This window comes from Helicoverpa zea, chromosome 3 (genome assembly GCF_022581195.2).
Source record: "Helicoverpa zea isolate HzStark_Cry1AcR chromosome 3, ilHelZeax1.1, whole genome shotgun sequence".
NCBI lineage: Eukaryota > Metazoa > Arthropoda > Insecta > Lepidoptera > Noctuidae > Helicoverpa > Helicoverpa zea.
The window spans coordinates 10,145,134-10,163,121 of record NC_061454.1 but is presented as its reverse complement, the minus strand read 5'-3'; the positions used below and the strand labels follow the sequence as shown (position 1 = coordinate 10,163,121).

Genomic DNA, 17,988 nt, shown 5'->3' with positions numbered 1-17,988 from the left:
TTACCTCGTAGGATTACCATGCTAATCGTTTGTCCGAAAACTAGCCCTTTGGTCACGAAAAGTATCAACCAGCCGCCTAGAGATATCTTTATAAAATCTGCGAATGTAAAGCACCCTAAGAACAGTTTATTTTGGTCTAGTAACATTGAGGTTACGAGTCTTCAGATGATTGGATAATATTTAATTTAATTTATGTGCTATTTTCGACTTTACTTCAAAGGAATAGAGATACATTTGGTTTAATTCTTACAATGCTTACGTCCTTGTCTCACTGCGAAGATTCGGACCAATCACTAGTGGACGAATTGTCTTCGTCGTGCTTTTTGTCAAACTGCTGCTGTTGTCAAGTCAAAAGGCGAAATGTGTTGAGGAATATAGCATTCCAGATTTTTACTTGAATTATAAGCTATTTTAGCTTCTAAATTAGATTCTAGGTGTAAAGTTAACAAAATGCAAAGTAACACTGCTTATATATGTTTAATTTATCTAACGTCTGCGTTAGTACTGACGTTGGCCGGTCGGGACTTTTATCAAATCCTTGGTGTATCTCGGTCTGCAACCACGAATGAAATCAAAAAAGCTTACAGAAAATTAGCAAAAGCTCTGCATCCAGACAAAAATCAAGATGATCCCGACGCTTCACAAAAGTTCCAAGATCTCGGTGCAGCGTACGAGGCTCTTTCGGACCCTGAAAAGCGTGAGCTATATGACCGTTGCGGTGAGGATTGCCTGAAGAAAGATGGCATGATGAATAACAATGATCCTTTTGCCAGTTTCTTTGGAGATTTTGGTTTCCACTTTGGTGGTGAGCCACAACAACACGAAACACCACGAGGGGCGGATATCGTCATGGATATCACTGTCACCCTGGAAGAACTATATAATGGAAATTTCATTGAGGTATAGTATCGATATCCTACTTATACGTTTTAATGCCTAAATATATTTCAATGCTATTGATCCATAAATATCAATTGTATCTTATTTTTTACTTGTAGATAACCAGAAATAAGCCTGTCATAAAACCAGCGTCAGGGACACGTAAATGTAACTGCAGACAGGAGATGGTCACCAGGAATCTTGGTCCTGGCCGCTTCCAGATGATGCAACAAACTGTATGTGATGAATGTCCTAATGTGAAATTGGTGAATGAAGAGAGGCTACTAGAGATAGAGGTAAGCTTTTATATTTACTACTAGTTTTATACATAGATGTCTCATTCAAGCGTGATGTGAAAAATAAATGAAATTAATTTTCTTAGTTAGAGGGTAAAGTTTGTGTGAAAAACCAAATGAGTGTGCACAAGCTAACATAAGCTTACTCTTCATAAATACTGATAAAGTAACTAATACTTTTAACACAGTGTTCAAAAAATATCCAAATATTGATAGGAAAAAAGCTTAATTTACAATCTATATTGATAAACTAATCCAGGTGTTGATAGAGCAACATTTGTAGACTAGGCTAATCATAATATTACAAAGACTGCATTTATCAATCCTGTCTTTGCTAGCCGAGTTATAGAATTCATGTTATGTTTCCAGGTAGAAGTAGGTGCACCAGATGGTCATAAGTCCAGGTTACGAGGTGAGGGTGAACCACACATGGACGGAGAGCCTGGTGATCTCATATTTGTGTTCTCAACAGAGAGGCACCCACAGTACACGCGCAAGGGAGATGATCTCTACACCAATGTCACTATAAGTCTACAGGTAATTGTCTTGTTGGTCTGTTTATCTCCCTCATCAATTGTCAGCTGTATTATCCATAATTTTGTTCATATTCATGTTGAAAATCCTGAAAAGTCCTTTTAAAGTAAGCTTTAATACAACCTTTTAATACTCTATTTAATTGAACTGCAAGTGAAACTACCTTTAAAATATTATATAACTTTATAGTTTGGTTACTCTAGTTTCATGTGCAGATTAAATTCTTATCTTGAATTTTGCCTAGTGATTACAATAGTTTCACTTACGTAGTACTGTATACAGTATTAGGTTTGATTCAGTTTTTCATTTCAATAACAATACATGAAATGGTAAGATGTAGAATAGTATCTTATTCATTAATTACTTCTAAAAATGATATTTATGATTGCAGGATGCACTTACTGGTTTTACAATGGAATTGGTTCACTTGGATGGTCACAAAGTGACAGTATCCCGTGATAAAGTAACGTGGTCAGGAGCCCGTGTCCGCAAGAAGGGTGAAGGCATGCCTAATTTCGAAAACAACAACCTTCATGGAAATCTCTACATCACCTTTGACATTGACTTCCCAAAACAAGACTTCACAGATGATGAAAAAGAAGGTATTCAAAATTATTGACAATCATAACTAAACTACTATCATCATCCTCCGAGCCTTTTCCCAACTATGTTGGGGTCGGCTTCCAGTCTAACCGGATTCAGCTGAGTACCAGTGCTTTACAAGAAGCGACTGCCTATCTGACCTCCTCAACCCAGTTACCCGGGCAACCCGATACCCCTTGGTTAGACTGGTGTCAGACTTACTGGCTTCTGACTACCCGTAACGACTGCCAAGGATGTTCAATGACAGCCGGGACCTACAGTTTAACGTGCCATCCGAAACACAGTCATTGGTGTCTAAGATATACTTAGAAAGTACATACAAACATAACTAAACTACTATCATGCTCTAATATTTCTTCATGTCTAATCTTTTCTTATTTTGTTTCAGCTCTAAGGAAAATACTAAAACAATCACCAAATAATAAAATATACAATGGACTATAGTAGCTATACTGCCAATTTAATTTATTTAAGTAGTGAAATGAGTGCTACAGTATGAACAAAGTCTTGTTTTGTTGTGTGAGGGATATTTCGTTACCTGTGAATACATGTGATTGTTTTTTATATAATAAACATCCTAAGTGTAGAATATTGTACGTCTTTTATTTTTGTATGGTCAGCAGCTAGGTCCACAAACATAATTAAAATATAACAAAATAACTGGGACATCAATAACAAAAGTTGCTGATTTGCATTTTTTATTTTAGTATTCTGACATTCTGTAATACATAGTTAAGTTACAATGGCGTTTTGCTACTGACTGTACATAACACGTTACCACCAAGTATCGAAGGCCATTCACCTTTACAATTCTACACTGACTCAGAACTCATAAAGGCAAATCAACAACATTTATATTCATTTTAATTAAATAAAAATAACATAACTTTATCTCATAAAATAGTTTATTTTTATAGGTTGTCAAGATCATGATTGCTTGCTTTTTGGTAAATAATTATTTAATATGTAAATAAATAAAACATGCTGTATCTAAACGAATACATTGGATACAAGATTAAATTTATATTGCGTTATATTTCTATTTTTATAAATGAGCATCCATGTACGACAACGCTGGCTATGTAAGTACATTCGACTCATTATCCGTATCCAATGTTATGTGGCGCATCCTAATACATAAACAAATCGAACATGGCATAACATGAGTGTTAAATCTAAATTGCTTTGTAAAAAGGTTGCATTCGTTTTAACAATCATTATTTTGTGTTAAATAAACAGCGGCGAATCACCGCAAAAGTAACAATTTTACCGTGACCGAACACGTTACCAAGGAATGCATTGCAATGTCTTTTGAAGATATGTATTTTAATAGTCAATAAAAAAAGTGAATATAAAAATAATGAACTCTTTTTCTTCTTGAGAATGTACAGTCAACAAAAAGGAAGTTTTTTATCTTATCAAACAAGACCCTGTACAATTCTGTAACAAAACTTTTTAACATTGATGCGCGATTTTCATCTTTTAACAATCTTAAGCTAAATATCACTAAACATATTAAAGCTTAAATCTAACAACATGGCTGTAATATTGTCACCATTCACCAAGACAATTTTAATACAATATTGAGAATAACTTGACAAACACGGTGGCAGTCGGGAGCGTTTACTTTGTATGAATGACGATGCGGATCCACTATTAACGTCCTAGCCTTCAAAAGATTAGATCGACATTGTCTTCTATCGCCTTTTGGCGTTTTAACTCTCAACCTGTCCACAGAACTGGAGCGAACCTGAGTTGCGATGAAACATTGTCAAATAACTGCCGCTCCGAAAATGGTTTCGAGTGACTTCCCGACATTCGAAATGTACGAACAAAACACTACAGCTATCGTCGAATAATTTTGTGGGTATGAAGTCATTTGATGGGCATGCGCCATAGTATTTGAGTCATACAGTGCGAGTGGGAAAAAGTAAGAGTAGTGGCGTATGTCGGGGCAGTCAGGAGACGAGGCAGTCGGGCTGCGCGGCGGGCTCGAGGTGCGCGGCGGCGGCGCCCTGCAGCACGCTGTTGACGACGGCTCGCGCCAGGTAGCCCACCGACACGCCCGGCGCCGCCGAGCTCAGCGCCGCGCTGTCCGCTACACCGCTATCCTGTCACACCAAACACCATGGTAAACTTTATGCTATATGTTGGACTATAGCTTTCAATGTAACATCATACCGATCTCAATCGAATCAGGAAAGAACTTTTACCCCATTTGATCTCCTAATACCTACCTACCAATAAACCCCCGCTAAAGAAGACGGATCACAATCCATACAAAATTGCCCCACGTCCTATAACAATGTGACGTATCTCAAAAAAAAGATAAAAATGTTTAAAAAAATATGGCATACTCTCTAATTAATTTTTTTTTACACCTTCATACGAAAAAAATGCTTTAAAAATTGTTCAAGCGCTGCTATGAAAACATCGTTCATAGTACTATGAATGGACTATTTTATTAAATTATTTTTTTGTTTGATAGGGTATACCTCACAGGTGGTCCCATAATCATCAGGTTAGGATCTGATGATGGAAACCCTGAGAAATTCAGGGCAACTTTTGAAAGTTGTAGGCATGCGCAGGATAAATACTTGACTATAAGATGTATGTCTTATAACACTATGCAACAGTGAAGATTCGGAGCTAACCTGATGATGGAGACGAAAGAAGGTCGAGGGAACTCGACAACTGAATATGTAAACTACCTCGTGTTTGGGCTTGTATTATTTGTATTGAATAGACCTTTGACACATATTCAGTTGTCGAGTTCCCTCGCCCTTCTCTGGTCTCCATCATCAGATCAGCTCCAAACCTTCACTGTTGCAAAGGTCTATTCAATACAAATAATACAAGCCCAAACACGAGGTAGTTCACATATTCAGTTGTCGAGTTCCCTCGACCTTCTTTCGTTTCCATCATCAGGTCAGCTCCAAATCTTCATTGTTGCATATTGTTATAAGACATACACCTTATAGTCAAGTTTTTATTCTGCGCATGCCTACAACTTTCAAAAGTTGCCTTGAATTTCTCAGGGTTTCCATCATCAGATCCTGACCTGATGATTATGGGACCACCTGTGAGGTATACTCTATCAAACAAAAAAACAATTTAATAAAATAGTCCATTAATAGTTCTATGAACGACGTTTTCATAACAGCGCCTGAACAATTTTTAAAGCATTTTTTTCGTATGAAGGTGTAAAAAAAATGAATTAGAGAGTATGCCATATTTTTTTAAACATTTTTATCTTTTTTTTGAGATACGTCACATTGTTATAGGACGTGGGGCAATTTTGATCCATCTTCTTTACATCTTTGATGAATTTTTGCCTCACATGCGGAATAGACGTGGCAGAGTATGTACTGCTGTCACGAGTTTATAATCAAGGTTGTAAACGAACAAAGCGGTAACAAATCAATCAATCAAAATCAAAAATAATTTATTCAAACTTGGCTGCAAAACAGCACATTTCGTACGTCAATTTTTTTTTACAAAAAACGACCCCCAAACGCCCACCCTTCAATTGACAAACATACCTTCGCGAAAGTGATCTCAGCATCGTCCACCAGTCGGTCGATATAGAGCGGCTGCTGCAGATAGAGCTCGGGGTTGCGGCGCAGGATGGTGGCGAGCACGCACAGCAGCTCCACGCACAGCTGGCGCCGCGCCGGCGACGCCACGCGTACCAGCGCCTCCTCCACCAGCAGCGCGAACGACAGCTCCGAGCGGGACATGTTCACTAGCGTCGGCTCCGCTGGGATTGATTGACCCTATAAAAATAGTATCTAGTTTTTACCAGTTTTCACTAGATAAATATTGAGGTGCGATTAGCGAGGTCTTTCTATATGCAGGTTTGTATGTATGTGCACTCGTCTGTGGAATGCACTGCCAGGGGCAATAAGGCGAGCGCAGTCGACTGCAGTTTTTTTAAAAATGGTCAAGGATCACTACTTAATCGCTGTATTGTTATTTTTCTATCTTTATTTTCCGTTTATTGACTATTTATTTATTTATTTTTTATATCTTTGGTCATCCTCCTCCGAGCCTTTTCCCAACTATGTTGGGGTCGACTTCCAGTCTAACCGGATTCAGCTGAGTACCAGTGCTTTATTTTTGTATATCTTTGGTATTTATCACTTATATTGGGTGTGTCGTTCATAATCACATTAAGGGCTGATTTTTCAATCGCCAGATAACTTTTATCTGAAGAATATTTTTAACGAGTTGACAGTTTTTGTATGGAAAATATGTCAACCCGCCATATTTATTCCTCAGATAGAAGTTAACTGATGATTGAAAAATCAGCCCTAAATGAAATGCGTTAATATACTGGTTAATATATGTCGATTAACACAAAGATAAAAGAAAAATACCTAAAAATAAAAATAAAAAATTTTCAAACAAAGTAAATGGAATAAAAATGTGCAAAATTTAGAACACCATATAAAAGTCAGTTATTACAAACAACTGAAATTCTCCCTTGAAAACTGACAGCTGTCAACTGATCAAAACATTCGATACTCCTAACTTTCTATTCTATTTTTGTATATGGCAATCCGTGTCGATGTCAACTTCGACGATTCTGCCAATGACAAGTGAAATGAGAAGCAAGAAGTGCTTACAATTAAAAAAATAAATAAAAAAATATATATATATATTGATTTAAGATGGTGCTGTGGCCGATCTTGTGTAACTTAATGTGTTAGTAGGACGACACTGAAACAAACAGAAATACATTTACATATACAAAAACAACAACAAAATGTTAGTAACACATAACATAATAGTAGGGGAGGCGAGAGTGCTAAATCGGGAGTGACTCGAGCGTCAATGAGACCTATTAGATTGCGAAGCTTAGATGATAAGAAGAAAAAAATGTCCTGACATACACACACTTTCATCGGTGGGTGGAGCGGCTATAAACTTTCAAACATGTAAAAAAAAACAGTTGCATGGACATACTCGAGCGCGTCAGATATTAATAGCATGCACGTCCTACGTCATTTTGAAAACATACGTATATTAATCTGACTGTTTCCATGGTGGGGGTGGTAGTAGGTAAGGGTTAAAAATAGGAAAAAAAATAATTTTATAGAGCGCGTCAGATTATCAAAAGGGGTGTTAAGTGAACCAAAACGAAGGCTCTTATGCAATAATCTGACGATTTAGACGTGACCTAAACTCGTGGCCATTACTAGAAATTGCAAAAAAAAATCGCCATTTTGAAATACTCGAGCGCGTCAGATTAAGATATATATGGTTCATTTATGTACCCTTAACGTAATCATCTTATAATCTGACGATTATCTGGAGGAATTCGCTTAATCTGACAACGGAAAGTTTTTTTGCAAACCTTTTAACAAATTGAAGAACTGAAAAAATTGCAAGTAAATAAACCAGTATGTACCTATTCTTTGAAGTACAAAACTTTTATTTATAAGCAAATAAGTATGAAAAACATAAAGGACAATGGACACAAATATACGGAACCTCGTACACTCCACCAATAGCAATGTCATACATATCATTGTATAGGCCTTTTTATCTAGAACAACTTTTAATATGACAGCTTTGTTGACGTTTGCCCGTCCTGAGATATAGATCAAAAAGTGTGTTAAAGTTAAAACTAAATAATCCATTGATATCTCAAGTTTTTAAAGGAATATCTAAGTGCTACTACGAGTATGTCTTCTAAGTACTATCAACTTTTACACACTTTTTGATCTATATCTCAGAACGGACAAACATTTCAACAAAGCTGTTATAATAAAGGTTGTTCTCGATAAAAAGGCACATACAATGATATACCTATATGACATTGCTATTAGCGGAGTGTACCAATCTGCTCATACATTACATACATTTCTATAATAATTACATTGAATTATAATGACATTGATAAATATACATGTGTCATAAACAATACAATAGAATCTAGACACACGGCAGTGTGTGGGATCTATAATAACATGGCTTGACGGAAATAATCTACGCGTAAATCTTACAAAAACTAATTTTATTCAATTTTATACACATAGATAAATCTAAAATCTAAATAATCTGCCTAGCCTTTTTCCCAGCTATTTTCATACAAAAAAAAAATACGTATAAAGGAGATGGCCAAAAAAAAACCCAGAGTCGACAGGAACTTCATATGTATGATTGGATTCAGTATAATTTGTGGATTTTAAAAAGTATTTCAAAACATCTAAAAACCATGGGGTTCTCTTTTTATAACGTTTTTTCGATCAAGATTTTAGTTCACAAAAAAGTTTACTTTTTCTGTTTGATGTTCGTTAGAAGTTGAATGCAGACTCGTGATTGGACCGTTTTACATTGCTAAGTCATTTGTTATATTTGACAATGTCACATGGCGCGATTTTCAAAGACAATTTCTCCAAAAACATTTCATAGCCAGTTGTGAAGGTTGCATGTAACTGCGAAACCTCTCCAAGTAGGTAAGGTCGGTGCTTAATCGTATCTGGAGTGGTTAAATACAAGACCTTTTAATCACCAGGCCAACTCTGAAACTATGGGGTTGTTACTAGTGGCTTGTATAATGTTAGTTTACTTTGCTTTTTTATGTCCCTTGATGTTAATAATCTTTAAAATCAACATATATTCAACATAACCTATTTTTGCGATAATATGAAATAGCTCCTATACCCCATGGATTTCAGTCTGGATTTTTTGGCACCATCAAAGGTCTATCATAAAGAACCTATTGGTAACCATTTCATTGCTGTCGATTCTGGGTTTTTTTTCTATGAAAATTTGGCCATCTCCTTTGACTTAATTTATTAGTTTAAAACCGTCCAGTAGAGTTGCGCGTTGCCACTCTTGCAGAACAGATAGAAAGAGATAGCAGTTGCTTTCATTGATGAAGCGACACTACGCGCGTAATTTGTGAACCACGTTATGCAGAGTAGAGCCAATGTTAACCGGATGACTAGGCCACCACGACCTGTATAAAAAAGGCGAAGTATACGAAACGGCATTTCTCGGTATCACGATAGACAAACAATGCAACTGGAAGGCACACGTATTTAACAAAAGTATCCAATAAAATGAATCGTCTTCGTTAAAAACAATATATCTGCATACCATGACCAGTAACTTCCTGAGATTAGCGAGTTCAAACAAAAAAACTCTTCAGCTTTATAATATTAGTGTAGATTATTTAAGACCCAAAATGTACTAACACTTATTGCAAATGAATTGAATTGAAAAAAGAGAGAGAGGAATAGAAACTTGGGAGGAGAATACCGGCATCACGTAGCTGCACGCTTTAAACTTTATCGATTAATTTTCCTTACTTCGGCTTACGGGAATCGTCAGATTTTATATTTTTCGTGAACGTTGAATTACTCCCTTCAAAATAAAAAAAAAAATAGCCGCGCTCGAGAAAGTCAAGATGACGTTTTTTTTTTACAAGTTTGTAACCTTCCTACTTCTTATCGTCAATCGCAAATTGTCAGATTAGTGGAATATACACTTTTTAGCATATAACTAACTAACCCTATCTTAATCTGACGCGCTGGAGAATGTCAGATGATAATTTTTTTTTTACTAATCTGATCCTTTATTCTAGACGCGCGGCTGCATATACAGGGCTTATATTTGGTGGAGGTGTTAAATGGGGTAATAGGTACCTCCCTATATACTAATCTGCCGCGCTTGAGTAAATCCCGAAATCCCTTCTAGGCCTCCCCTACTATAAAATATATACCACAACCATACAAACTGTGGCCTAAATATAGGCCACAGTTTATAATTTAATATTGTTTTGATTAATAAACATCAACAGCATCTGGAGCAGTTCTGGACAGGAGTGGGATAGGAGGGAACGGAAATTAGTCGGGAGAGGGATTTTAAGTTTTTGGAGACGACCATATAAATCAAAGGATGAGTTGATAGGACAGTCAAAAAATATATGGTCCAGGGTACCCTCATCCAGGCCACACTCGCAGAGGGATGAATCCTGCACCCGAATTTTGCGCAGAAAGACCGGTGGGTGTACAGCAGTGACCTAACCGTATTCTGCACAGGACTGAGATTACCCGTTTAGGGTATTTTTTGAAATTGGAAAACCACGGTTTTGGTTTTACAACCGGTTGAATGGCGAAATAAGAGCTACCCTTCTTTTTGCCTGAGATGTTCCACCATTCCTGCCACGAGGTCTCAAGACTCAATTTGGGGAGGTTTAGCAGGTCATGCCCTTGAAGGGAGAAGTGTGCAAGGTCAGCGGACTCAGATGAACACGCATCTTTGGCCAATGCATCGGCACATTCATTGCCCGCTATACCGCAGTGGCTAGGGATCCAGACTAAGTGTACTTCTTTCTCTTGCCTAGTGCAGGAGAAAAGGGACTTTTTAATATCCAGGACAATAGGACAGTGGAGTTTAGTTCTAAAGGGATTCTGGGATAGGGCTTGGAGACAGCTAAGGGAGTCAGTAAATATAACTCCATAGCTAATCTCATGGGACTCTATAAAACGACAAGCTTCCAATAGTGCCACACACTCGCCTGTAAATACTGAAGACTCCTTCGGACATCTGAATTTCAAAATTATTTTAGAGTTCTGATAGTAAACCGCGGCTCCAGTACAGCCACCATTTGATTTGGAAGCATCCGTGAAGAACTTTTGAAACCCAATCCATCGTTCACCCAAAACCGCATTAAAGGCCGAATTTGCAGACGGGGAGTTTTTGGATATGCCAATGTTATAAAATATTTTAGGGGTGAAGCAAAGTACTTCATAAGGGTAATTAAATAGAGGAAGTCTGGGATGTGGAGCAATGGGGGATTCTAAATTTTGAAAAAACCGATATGCTTTTAGGAATAGGGGAATTTCTTTGTGTTCCCAATATTTGGAGCTGTGACAAAGAGTGTCAAGCTCTCTGAGTTTTGGGATGAGGGGGTGAGATGACTTGGGTATAACCCTGGATAGGAAACGGGAAGCGAGGTACTGACGTCTTAGGGCTAGGGGGGGTTCAGCGCATTCGACCTGCAAGGCGTTAATAGGCGACGACTTCATGCAACCTGAGATGATTCGAAGGCATTGAGACTGAATCCTATCTAAACCGGCCAAGGCACCTTTGTTGCTTGGAATCACCAGGTGTGACCCATAGTCCAGGATACTACGGACTAAGGCGTTGTAGACCAGTTTCATAGTGAAGGGGTGGGCCCCCCACCAGACACCAGCGAGAGCTTTCAAGATGGAGATTGCTCTTTCGCATCTTTTGATCAAGTAATTAAAGTGGTGAATCCCGGATAATTTTGAGTCTAAGAAAACGCCTAAAAATTTTGTTTTGTTGCCTATGGGGATATCTTGTCCTTGAATGTTAACTGAGACCTGAGGGATCAGTAGTTTTCGGGAAAAAATCACTACCGAGCTTTTTGGGGCGGATAACGAGAGACCATGGTCCAAAAGCCATGTGTGCAGAGAGTCCAGGGAGAGACAGAGAGATGAGGCAGCGTCCGTAATAGATGGATTTACTACATACAACACTAGATCGTCAGCGTACTGTAAAAGGTGGCAGTCAGAATTAAGGCAGGAGCCAATGTCTGCTGTATACAGGTTGTATAGTAGAGGGCTTAGAACTGAGCCTTGGGGAAGGCCCTTCCACGTCTGTCTCACCTCAAATACCTCCCCCTGCACTCTGAGCATCAAAGAGCGAGACATGAGGAGTGCGCATATACATTGTACCATCTTACCCGGAATCCTCAGCTGTTGCAATTTTTGCCTGAGAACAGGAAGAAGGACGCTGTCGTATGCGGAAGAGATGTCAAGGAAAGTGGCTACAGCGGATTCATTTTTGGAAAAGGCTGTACGGATATCAGTAACCAAAATTGCCACACTGTCCATGGTGCTAAGCCCCTTTCTAAAGCCAAACTGACTACTCGGCAGTAGATCCCTAGACTCCACCAACCACTCAAGTCTGTTTTTAATTAAATGTTCCAATATCTTGGCCAACACTGAGGACAAAGCAATTGGTCTAAGGCCATTCGGATCATCAGCAGTCTTGCCGGGCTTCAAAAGGGGAATTACTATCTGAGCTTTCCACTGTTCAGGAACCCAACCAAATTGATAGCAATAATTTATTATTCCTAAAAAATATTTTTTTGCTTCAAAACCAAAATGAACTGCAAATGAGTACGGTATGCCGTCTATGCCAGGGGCGGAATCCCTAACATGACGTAATACCGCATCAAGTTCCTCCAACGAAAATGGTTCATTCATAGGATCATCCACAATATTTACAGACGGGAGCAGAAGTTCTGAGGAAGAAGGAACATAGGCTGGAGCAATTTTGTCGAAAAAGGATTCAGCAGTTTCTCTCGAGATAGGGGAAGAGATAGATGGGGAGCAGCCTCGCCTGAAACGATTAATGCTCTTCCAAACTGCTGAAATGGGAGTGGAAGGGGATAGAGAAGTGCAAAACTTAACCCAACCGCGACGTTTCTTCTTGCGAAGAAGCCGCCGAGATTGAGCTAACACTCGTCTGTACCGTATAAGATTGTCGCTATTCATCGCATCATTGTACTGTTTTTCGGTCTCTTTTCTTTCTTTAATAACTGATGTGCATTCTTGATCCCACCACGGGGGTGACGGGATTTTATTTCTGGCACAGTTACGCAACGGAAATGTAGAGTCTGCGCTTGAGGTAATGGCCGAGATAAAGCCATCGTAACAGCTCTTAGCATGGCAGTGACCAGAAGAATCTTGGAAACTTGAAGTTAAATTTGGAAGCACACTAATTTTCTCCTCCAGTAAAGATGCAAACCTCGACCAATCAGGTTTGGACAAGTTGTACTTCAATAGTGGAGGAGACGTTTTCTCTAAATAAGTTTTATTAATTAAAGTTACAACAATGGGGTAATGGTCGCTACCATGCGTCAGAGTAGTACATTCCCAATGAATTGATGCCGCCAACTCTACTGAACAGAATGTGAGGTCTACACAACTCTTTTGCTGTCCTGGAAGGGATCTACGAGTAGGACTACCATCATTTAAGATGCAAAGGTCTAAATCATCCAAGATTTCTACTAAACCTTCCCCAAACGAATCACAACGATTGGAGCCCCATCTAAAGTGGTGACAGTTGAAATCACCCATGACGAGCACAGGTCCCACTATGTTATTCAAAATGTCCCTAATGGTGGTTAAAAACCTACGCTGAGGATGGGAAATATACACTGATAAAACAGTGATACCCTCAATTTTACACGCAACTATATTCATATCACCATCCAGAACCGGAAGAGTCAAGGTGGAAAGGGGAACACGATTATTAACAAGGAGAGCCGACCCTCCATAGCCATCAGATCTGTCACATCTGAGAATATTAAATAGTGGCATATTAAAACTGAGACTTGGGGTGAGCCAAGTCTCAGCTACAGAGCAAGCCAGAGGCTTGAATTTGTTGAGGAGGAATATGAGGTCGTGCTTTTTATGCCACACGCTCCTCACATTCCATTGAAGGAATACTTGGCGAGGCGCCATTTCTAATATTTAATAAAAGGTTAGTTAGTTGGTAGGCAACGTTGGGCGGTAATTGGGTATTATTGGTGGATAGAATTGTAGATAGAAGTTTAATAAGAATATCTATTATTGAGGAAACATTATTATCAATGAATGGGTTATTCAGAGCGCAGCCATCAGGCTGTGAAGGTGCAGGGGAGTTAATAATCTGCTGATGGGCAGCTTTATCATAAGAGGGAGATAGAGGGGCATGGGTCTTTGGCTTAAGGAAAACAGTTTTGCGGTATGACTGAGTGGGGGCGGGAATAGCTTTTGCAGCATTAGCATAATTGCGAGAAGGAAGTGGGACAGATTTGCTAGCTTCAGCATATGAAAGGGACTTCTCAGCCATAACCGTCTTAATGGCCTTCTGTCTACCCAACTCCGGGCATGATTTGCTATTTGCAAAATGATTCCCTGAGCAGAGCACACAGAATGCCTCCGCCTCAGAAGTGCTGCAACCATCACCAGGGTGATCATGGCCGCACTTACTGCAGCGAGGCTTGGACCGACACACTAGTTCCACATGACCAAACCTGCAGCACTTACGGCACTGGATGGTGGGATAAACATATTGCTGAACTGGAAGGGAGGTGTAACAGCAAAATACTCTTTGAGGTAATACTTGGCCATCAAATGTAAGTACACATGTCTCTGTTGCCTTGAATTCAGTCACTCCATCAATAACTACTTTCCTGTTTATGCGACGAACTTTCAGGATTTCACCACAACCTGAAGGGACCTGTAAGTACTTTTGGGCTTCCTCTTCATTTAAATCAGTGGGAACACCAGTCACAACTCCCATCCGAGTTATATTAAAAGTGGGGATAGAGGCAACATAGCGGTTCTTGTGTAAAATGCTGTTGATAATGAATGAGTTTGCATCCTGAGGGGATTTGAACTCTACAGATACACGGTTCCTACCAACTTTTTTAACACCATCTCGGACAACGTTAGTAATGCTATGTTTTTGTAGGAATATTCCGAATGTAACAGGGTGAAGAGAGGTACCGGCGTTAGGCTGGGGCTCCAATCGAGAGACATGAACGATAAAAGGTGCCTTATCAGTAGCAGAGTACCTGCTGCGGCCAACTAGGTTTCTTTGTTGTTTGGATGGCGGGGTTGACACGCCAATGTTGGCATCATCTCCGGAGCGTTTTCTGGTATTCGAGGTTGATGGGGTCTGGGAGTCCGCGATGCTGCAAGCAACATCAGCGAGTTGGGATAGCGGATAGTTCGGGGAAAGTGGAGCATATGCAGAGATGTCGGGAGGATCGGGATCGGGGGGTTTATTTTGATCCATTATGCTTGTAAAAAAGTTGTTAGTTACCGAAATAACAGTACACCACTGGAGACAAACACAAGGACAACACACAAACACAAAACTAAGTCACAAAAGTTCACCAAAACACTTAAAACAGCTGAAAATTCTAGGCACACGTGCTAACCAAAGACACTCTGTGGCGAGAATCCTACTCCTAACTTTATCTCTGCTTTGCACATGATGTTGTAAATTATAAAAACGAAAAATGACTCCTGTGGTTAAACCACTGAATGGATTAGGTTATTTTTTTTACAATTCGCCATAGAATATCATAAAGTATATGCGATATGATTTAATGTGATTGTGAACGACACACCCGATATATACTAGATGTATGTACACCCTAAACTGCTTTTTTTTTGTGTTCTACAGATAAACTCCATCCAAAGGTTGTCTGGAAGAAATCGCTATTTAGCGATAAGACCGCCAATTGTACTGTTCTTTGTGTGTTGTGATGTCCTGTGTTGTTAATTTTCTTGGTATACAATAAATTATCTATCTATCTATATGTATTGTATTAGTTTGAACTGATGTGGATAATATAGAGGGTGAGTAGTAATGTGTGACCGATACTTGAACGCGTGATTACCCATAGGCAAGTTGTTTAAGAGTTGGTAAAGTCGTAAATTAAATCAATTATTTGACTTTGTTTGTAATAATGAGTAGAATCACGTGTTCAAGTATGGGTCACTAATTACCAGTCACTTATATTTATGGCCTATTTATTAATAGTCATCTCTTAGAATTTAGTAAATTGTTAGGTAAATAGGGATCAATTTATGGTGTCGTACTTACGTGAATTATAATTCCTTTCGGTGTCCGCAGCAATATATCCCAGACCTGAATGTAGAAGTGTTTGGGCACGCGGCACAGGCAGCCTTCTAACTGTCGCCTTTGTAGCGGCGTTAACCTGGTAAACAAATCACACCTATAGTATAAAGGCGAAAATTGGTGAGTGAACGCGGGATGGCGGAAGAGATTTTGATGAAACTTGGCAGCAATACCTATATCTTATACCTCAGAATAAAAAGCTTCTTTTTTCTAGGTGCGGGGCGCAGTTACCGGGTCGTAAAATAAAAATAACCTTATCCATCTTTTAGTACAGGTATAAGGGAAGATATCGAAATAAACCTATTTATTTTATTTACAAATTGTAGGTTACCACCTACCATGTTAACGCCTTGAAAATGTTTGTATAAAAAAATACTAAAGCGAATTGATTATTCAATGTTCCAGTTTTTTCATTACCATCTTTCACGGTAGGTTTAATATGTGATTGCATTTACCTAATAATGACATATACATGTGTATGTATTTATTTTGTATGTAATCGCAAAATAATATATTAGGAGTCATATAAATTCCGTACCATTAGTGTATTTAACTATACGACTTTAGTTTAAGTACTTATGTAAGTCTTTTCTTACATTTTTACCCTTTTCATAGTTTATTATTAAATGTTACAAAAAGGTAGCTCGACAAACTGCCACATTTCAAAATATTGAACTTAAAATCAAACAATCAAATCGAGACGAAATGTAATAATAATAATCCAATACGCTGCTCTCGCCCCGTCCCGCGCATTTGTGTAGGTAATCATCATCCCCCTCTAGGTTATCTGCCAGGGGCTCGTTTCTGCTAATTTTACTTAAGCGACATACAATTGATATCCAACGAACCAATGGCAAATCAATGAAATGTCATTGGAATACGATTGGTCTTATATTAGTAGCAGAATGCCCGATAAGATTAAAACTGCTATTGAGATTACATTGTTATCCAATTGTCACATAGCAGAATTGGGCCCAGATAAGTTAAATAATACTAACCCTCTCTCCTCAGCCCAGTCCGACACAGTGAGTACTCGTTGCAACAGAGTCCTCAGCTTGTACGGCGACAGGCTCTCAAGTGTGCCGTCCGCGCGCTTCTCCGCCGGAAACAGCTCCAGATAGATGCGAATAGCTTCCAGCACCCAGCCCACGCGGATCTTTAGTATACCGCGGAACATGTCCGGGTTTGTGCCGATCAACCGCCCACAGTACAGCACGATCTCCTAAACGGGTACACCAGACACATGACGTTAAAGTTAAATTACAAGTATCGTAATTCTATCAGGCTATTGTGGTCCACTGCTGAACCCAAGTATAGTGTCAGTGAATGTTCAATAAACAACAAACATGATTTAATTTTATAAGCTATGCTGTCCCACTGCTGGGCAAAGGGAAGGCCTATAACATCCTTGCCTCTCGGAAGCGTACTGTGGGCTGTGGCCAAGTATTGTTACATATTTAAATAAAACTACTTTTACGGATTTTATCGCGTTATATTAATATTATTTAATCCCGACGTTTCGGATCCTTTACAGCATCCATGGTCACGGGCAGAGTCTGCCCGTGACCATTAATATAACGCGATAAAATCCGTAAAAGTAGTTTTATTTAAATGTCTAATATTCGCGTAAGTGTCAGAAATCAATATATTGTTACATATTCTCAATAACTTGTATCAAATTGACTATAGAAGTAAAAAAATGGTAGTTGCAAGAGATATGTTTCAAACAAACCTGTTGTAATACTGCGCCAATGACATCATACGGTTGTATCGTGGAGTACATGACCGACTGTATCTCGCCGGGCGTCATTGGCTTGTCAAACACAGTCTCCTTCTGACCAATCACGCCCACTGTCAGCTGTTAACAAAAGCAAACATGTGGTATCAGGACATGGTAGGTGTAAAGAGACTTGAAAAATGATAATGAGCTTTGTAAGTTTATCTTAGACATTACTTATACCGACTATAGTAGCAGATCTTCCGTATTGGG

General features: G+C 38.9%; 2 protein-coding genes across 7 annotated transcripts in view; one reads left to right on the top strand and one right to left on the bottom strand.

Annotated features, from left to right (window-relative positions):
• Nucleotides 1-312: 312 nt before the first annotated feature.
• LOC124645670 (dnaJ homolog shv) lies at nucleotides 313-2,903 on the top strand. 2 transcript variants are annotated; one of them, XM_047185519.1, is made up of 5 exons: nucleotides 313-900; nucleotides 999-1,175; nucleotides 1,545-1,712; nucleotides 2,101-2,333; nucleotides 2,637-2,903. In XM_047185519.1, the coding sequence occupies exons 1-4, from the start codon at nucleotides 451-453 to the stop codon at nucleotides 2,326-2,328; spliced, it is 1,023 nt and encodes a 340-aa protein (XP_047041475.1). In that variant the 5' UTR covers nucleotides 313-450; the 3' UTR covers nucleotides 2,329-2,333; nucleotides 2,637-2,903. The 2 variants fall into 2 exon arrangements, with proteins under 2 accessions (XP_047041475.1, XP_047041474.1); XM_047185518.1 differs by having other exon boundaries at nucleotides 315-900; nucleotides 2,101-2,311; nucleotides 2,701-2,903.
• A 296-nt stretch (nucleotides 2,904-3,199) lies between these two features.
• The window catches only part of LOC124645665 (probable phosphorylase b kinase regulatory subunit beta), a 25,110-nt gene continuing 10,321 nt past the window's right edge, over nucleotides 3,200-17,988 (bottom strand). For all 5 annotated transcript variants that reach the window (XM_047185503.1, XM_047185505.1, XM_047185501.1 and 2 more), the window contains 5 exons: nucleotides 17,731-17,856; nucleotides 16,997-17,220; nucleotides 15,963-16,077; nucleotides 5,855-6,088; nucleotides 3,200-4,423 (listed from right to left, as the gene is read on the bottom strand). In XM_047185503.1, coding sequence (XP_047041459.1) covers nucleotides 4,271-4,423; nucleotides 5,855-6,088; nucleotides 15,963-16,077; nucleotides 16,997-17,220; nucleotides 17,731-17,856 — 852 coding nt within the window. In that variant the 3' untranslated portion in view covers nucleotides 3,200-4,270. The remainder of the gene's footprint in view (nucleotides 4,424-5,854; nucleotides 6,089-15,962; nucleotides 16,078-16,996; nucleotides 17,221-17,730; nucleotides 17,857-17,988) is intronic.

Coding starts and splice junctions, on each gene's coding strand:
- LOC124645670 (XM_047185518.1), top strand. CDS start 451: ATGCAAAGTAACACTGCTTATATATGTTTAATTTATCTAACGTCTGCG. Junction 1,176..1,544: donor AGAGGCTACTAGAGATAGAG/GTAAGCTTTTAT, acceptor TTATGTTTCCAG/GTAGAAGTAGGTGCACCAGA. Junction 2,312..2,700: donor CACAGATGATGAAAAAGAAG/GTATTCAAAATT, acceptor ATTTTGTTTCAG/CTCTAAGGAAAATACTAAAA.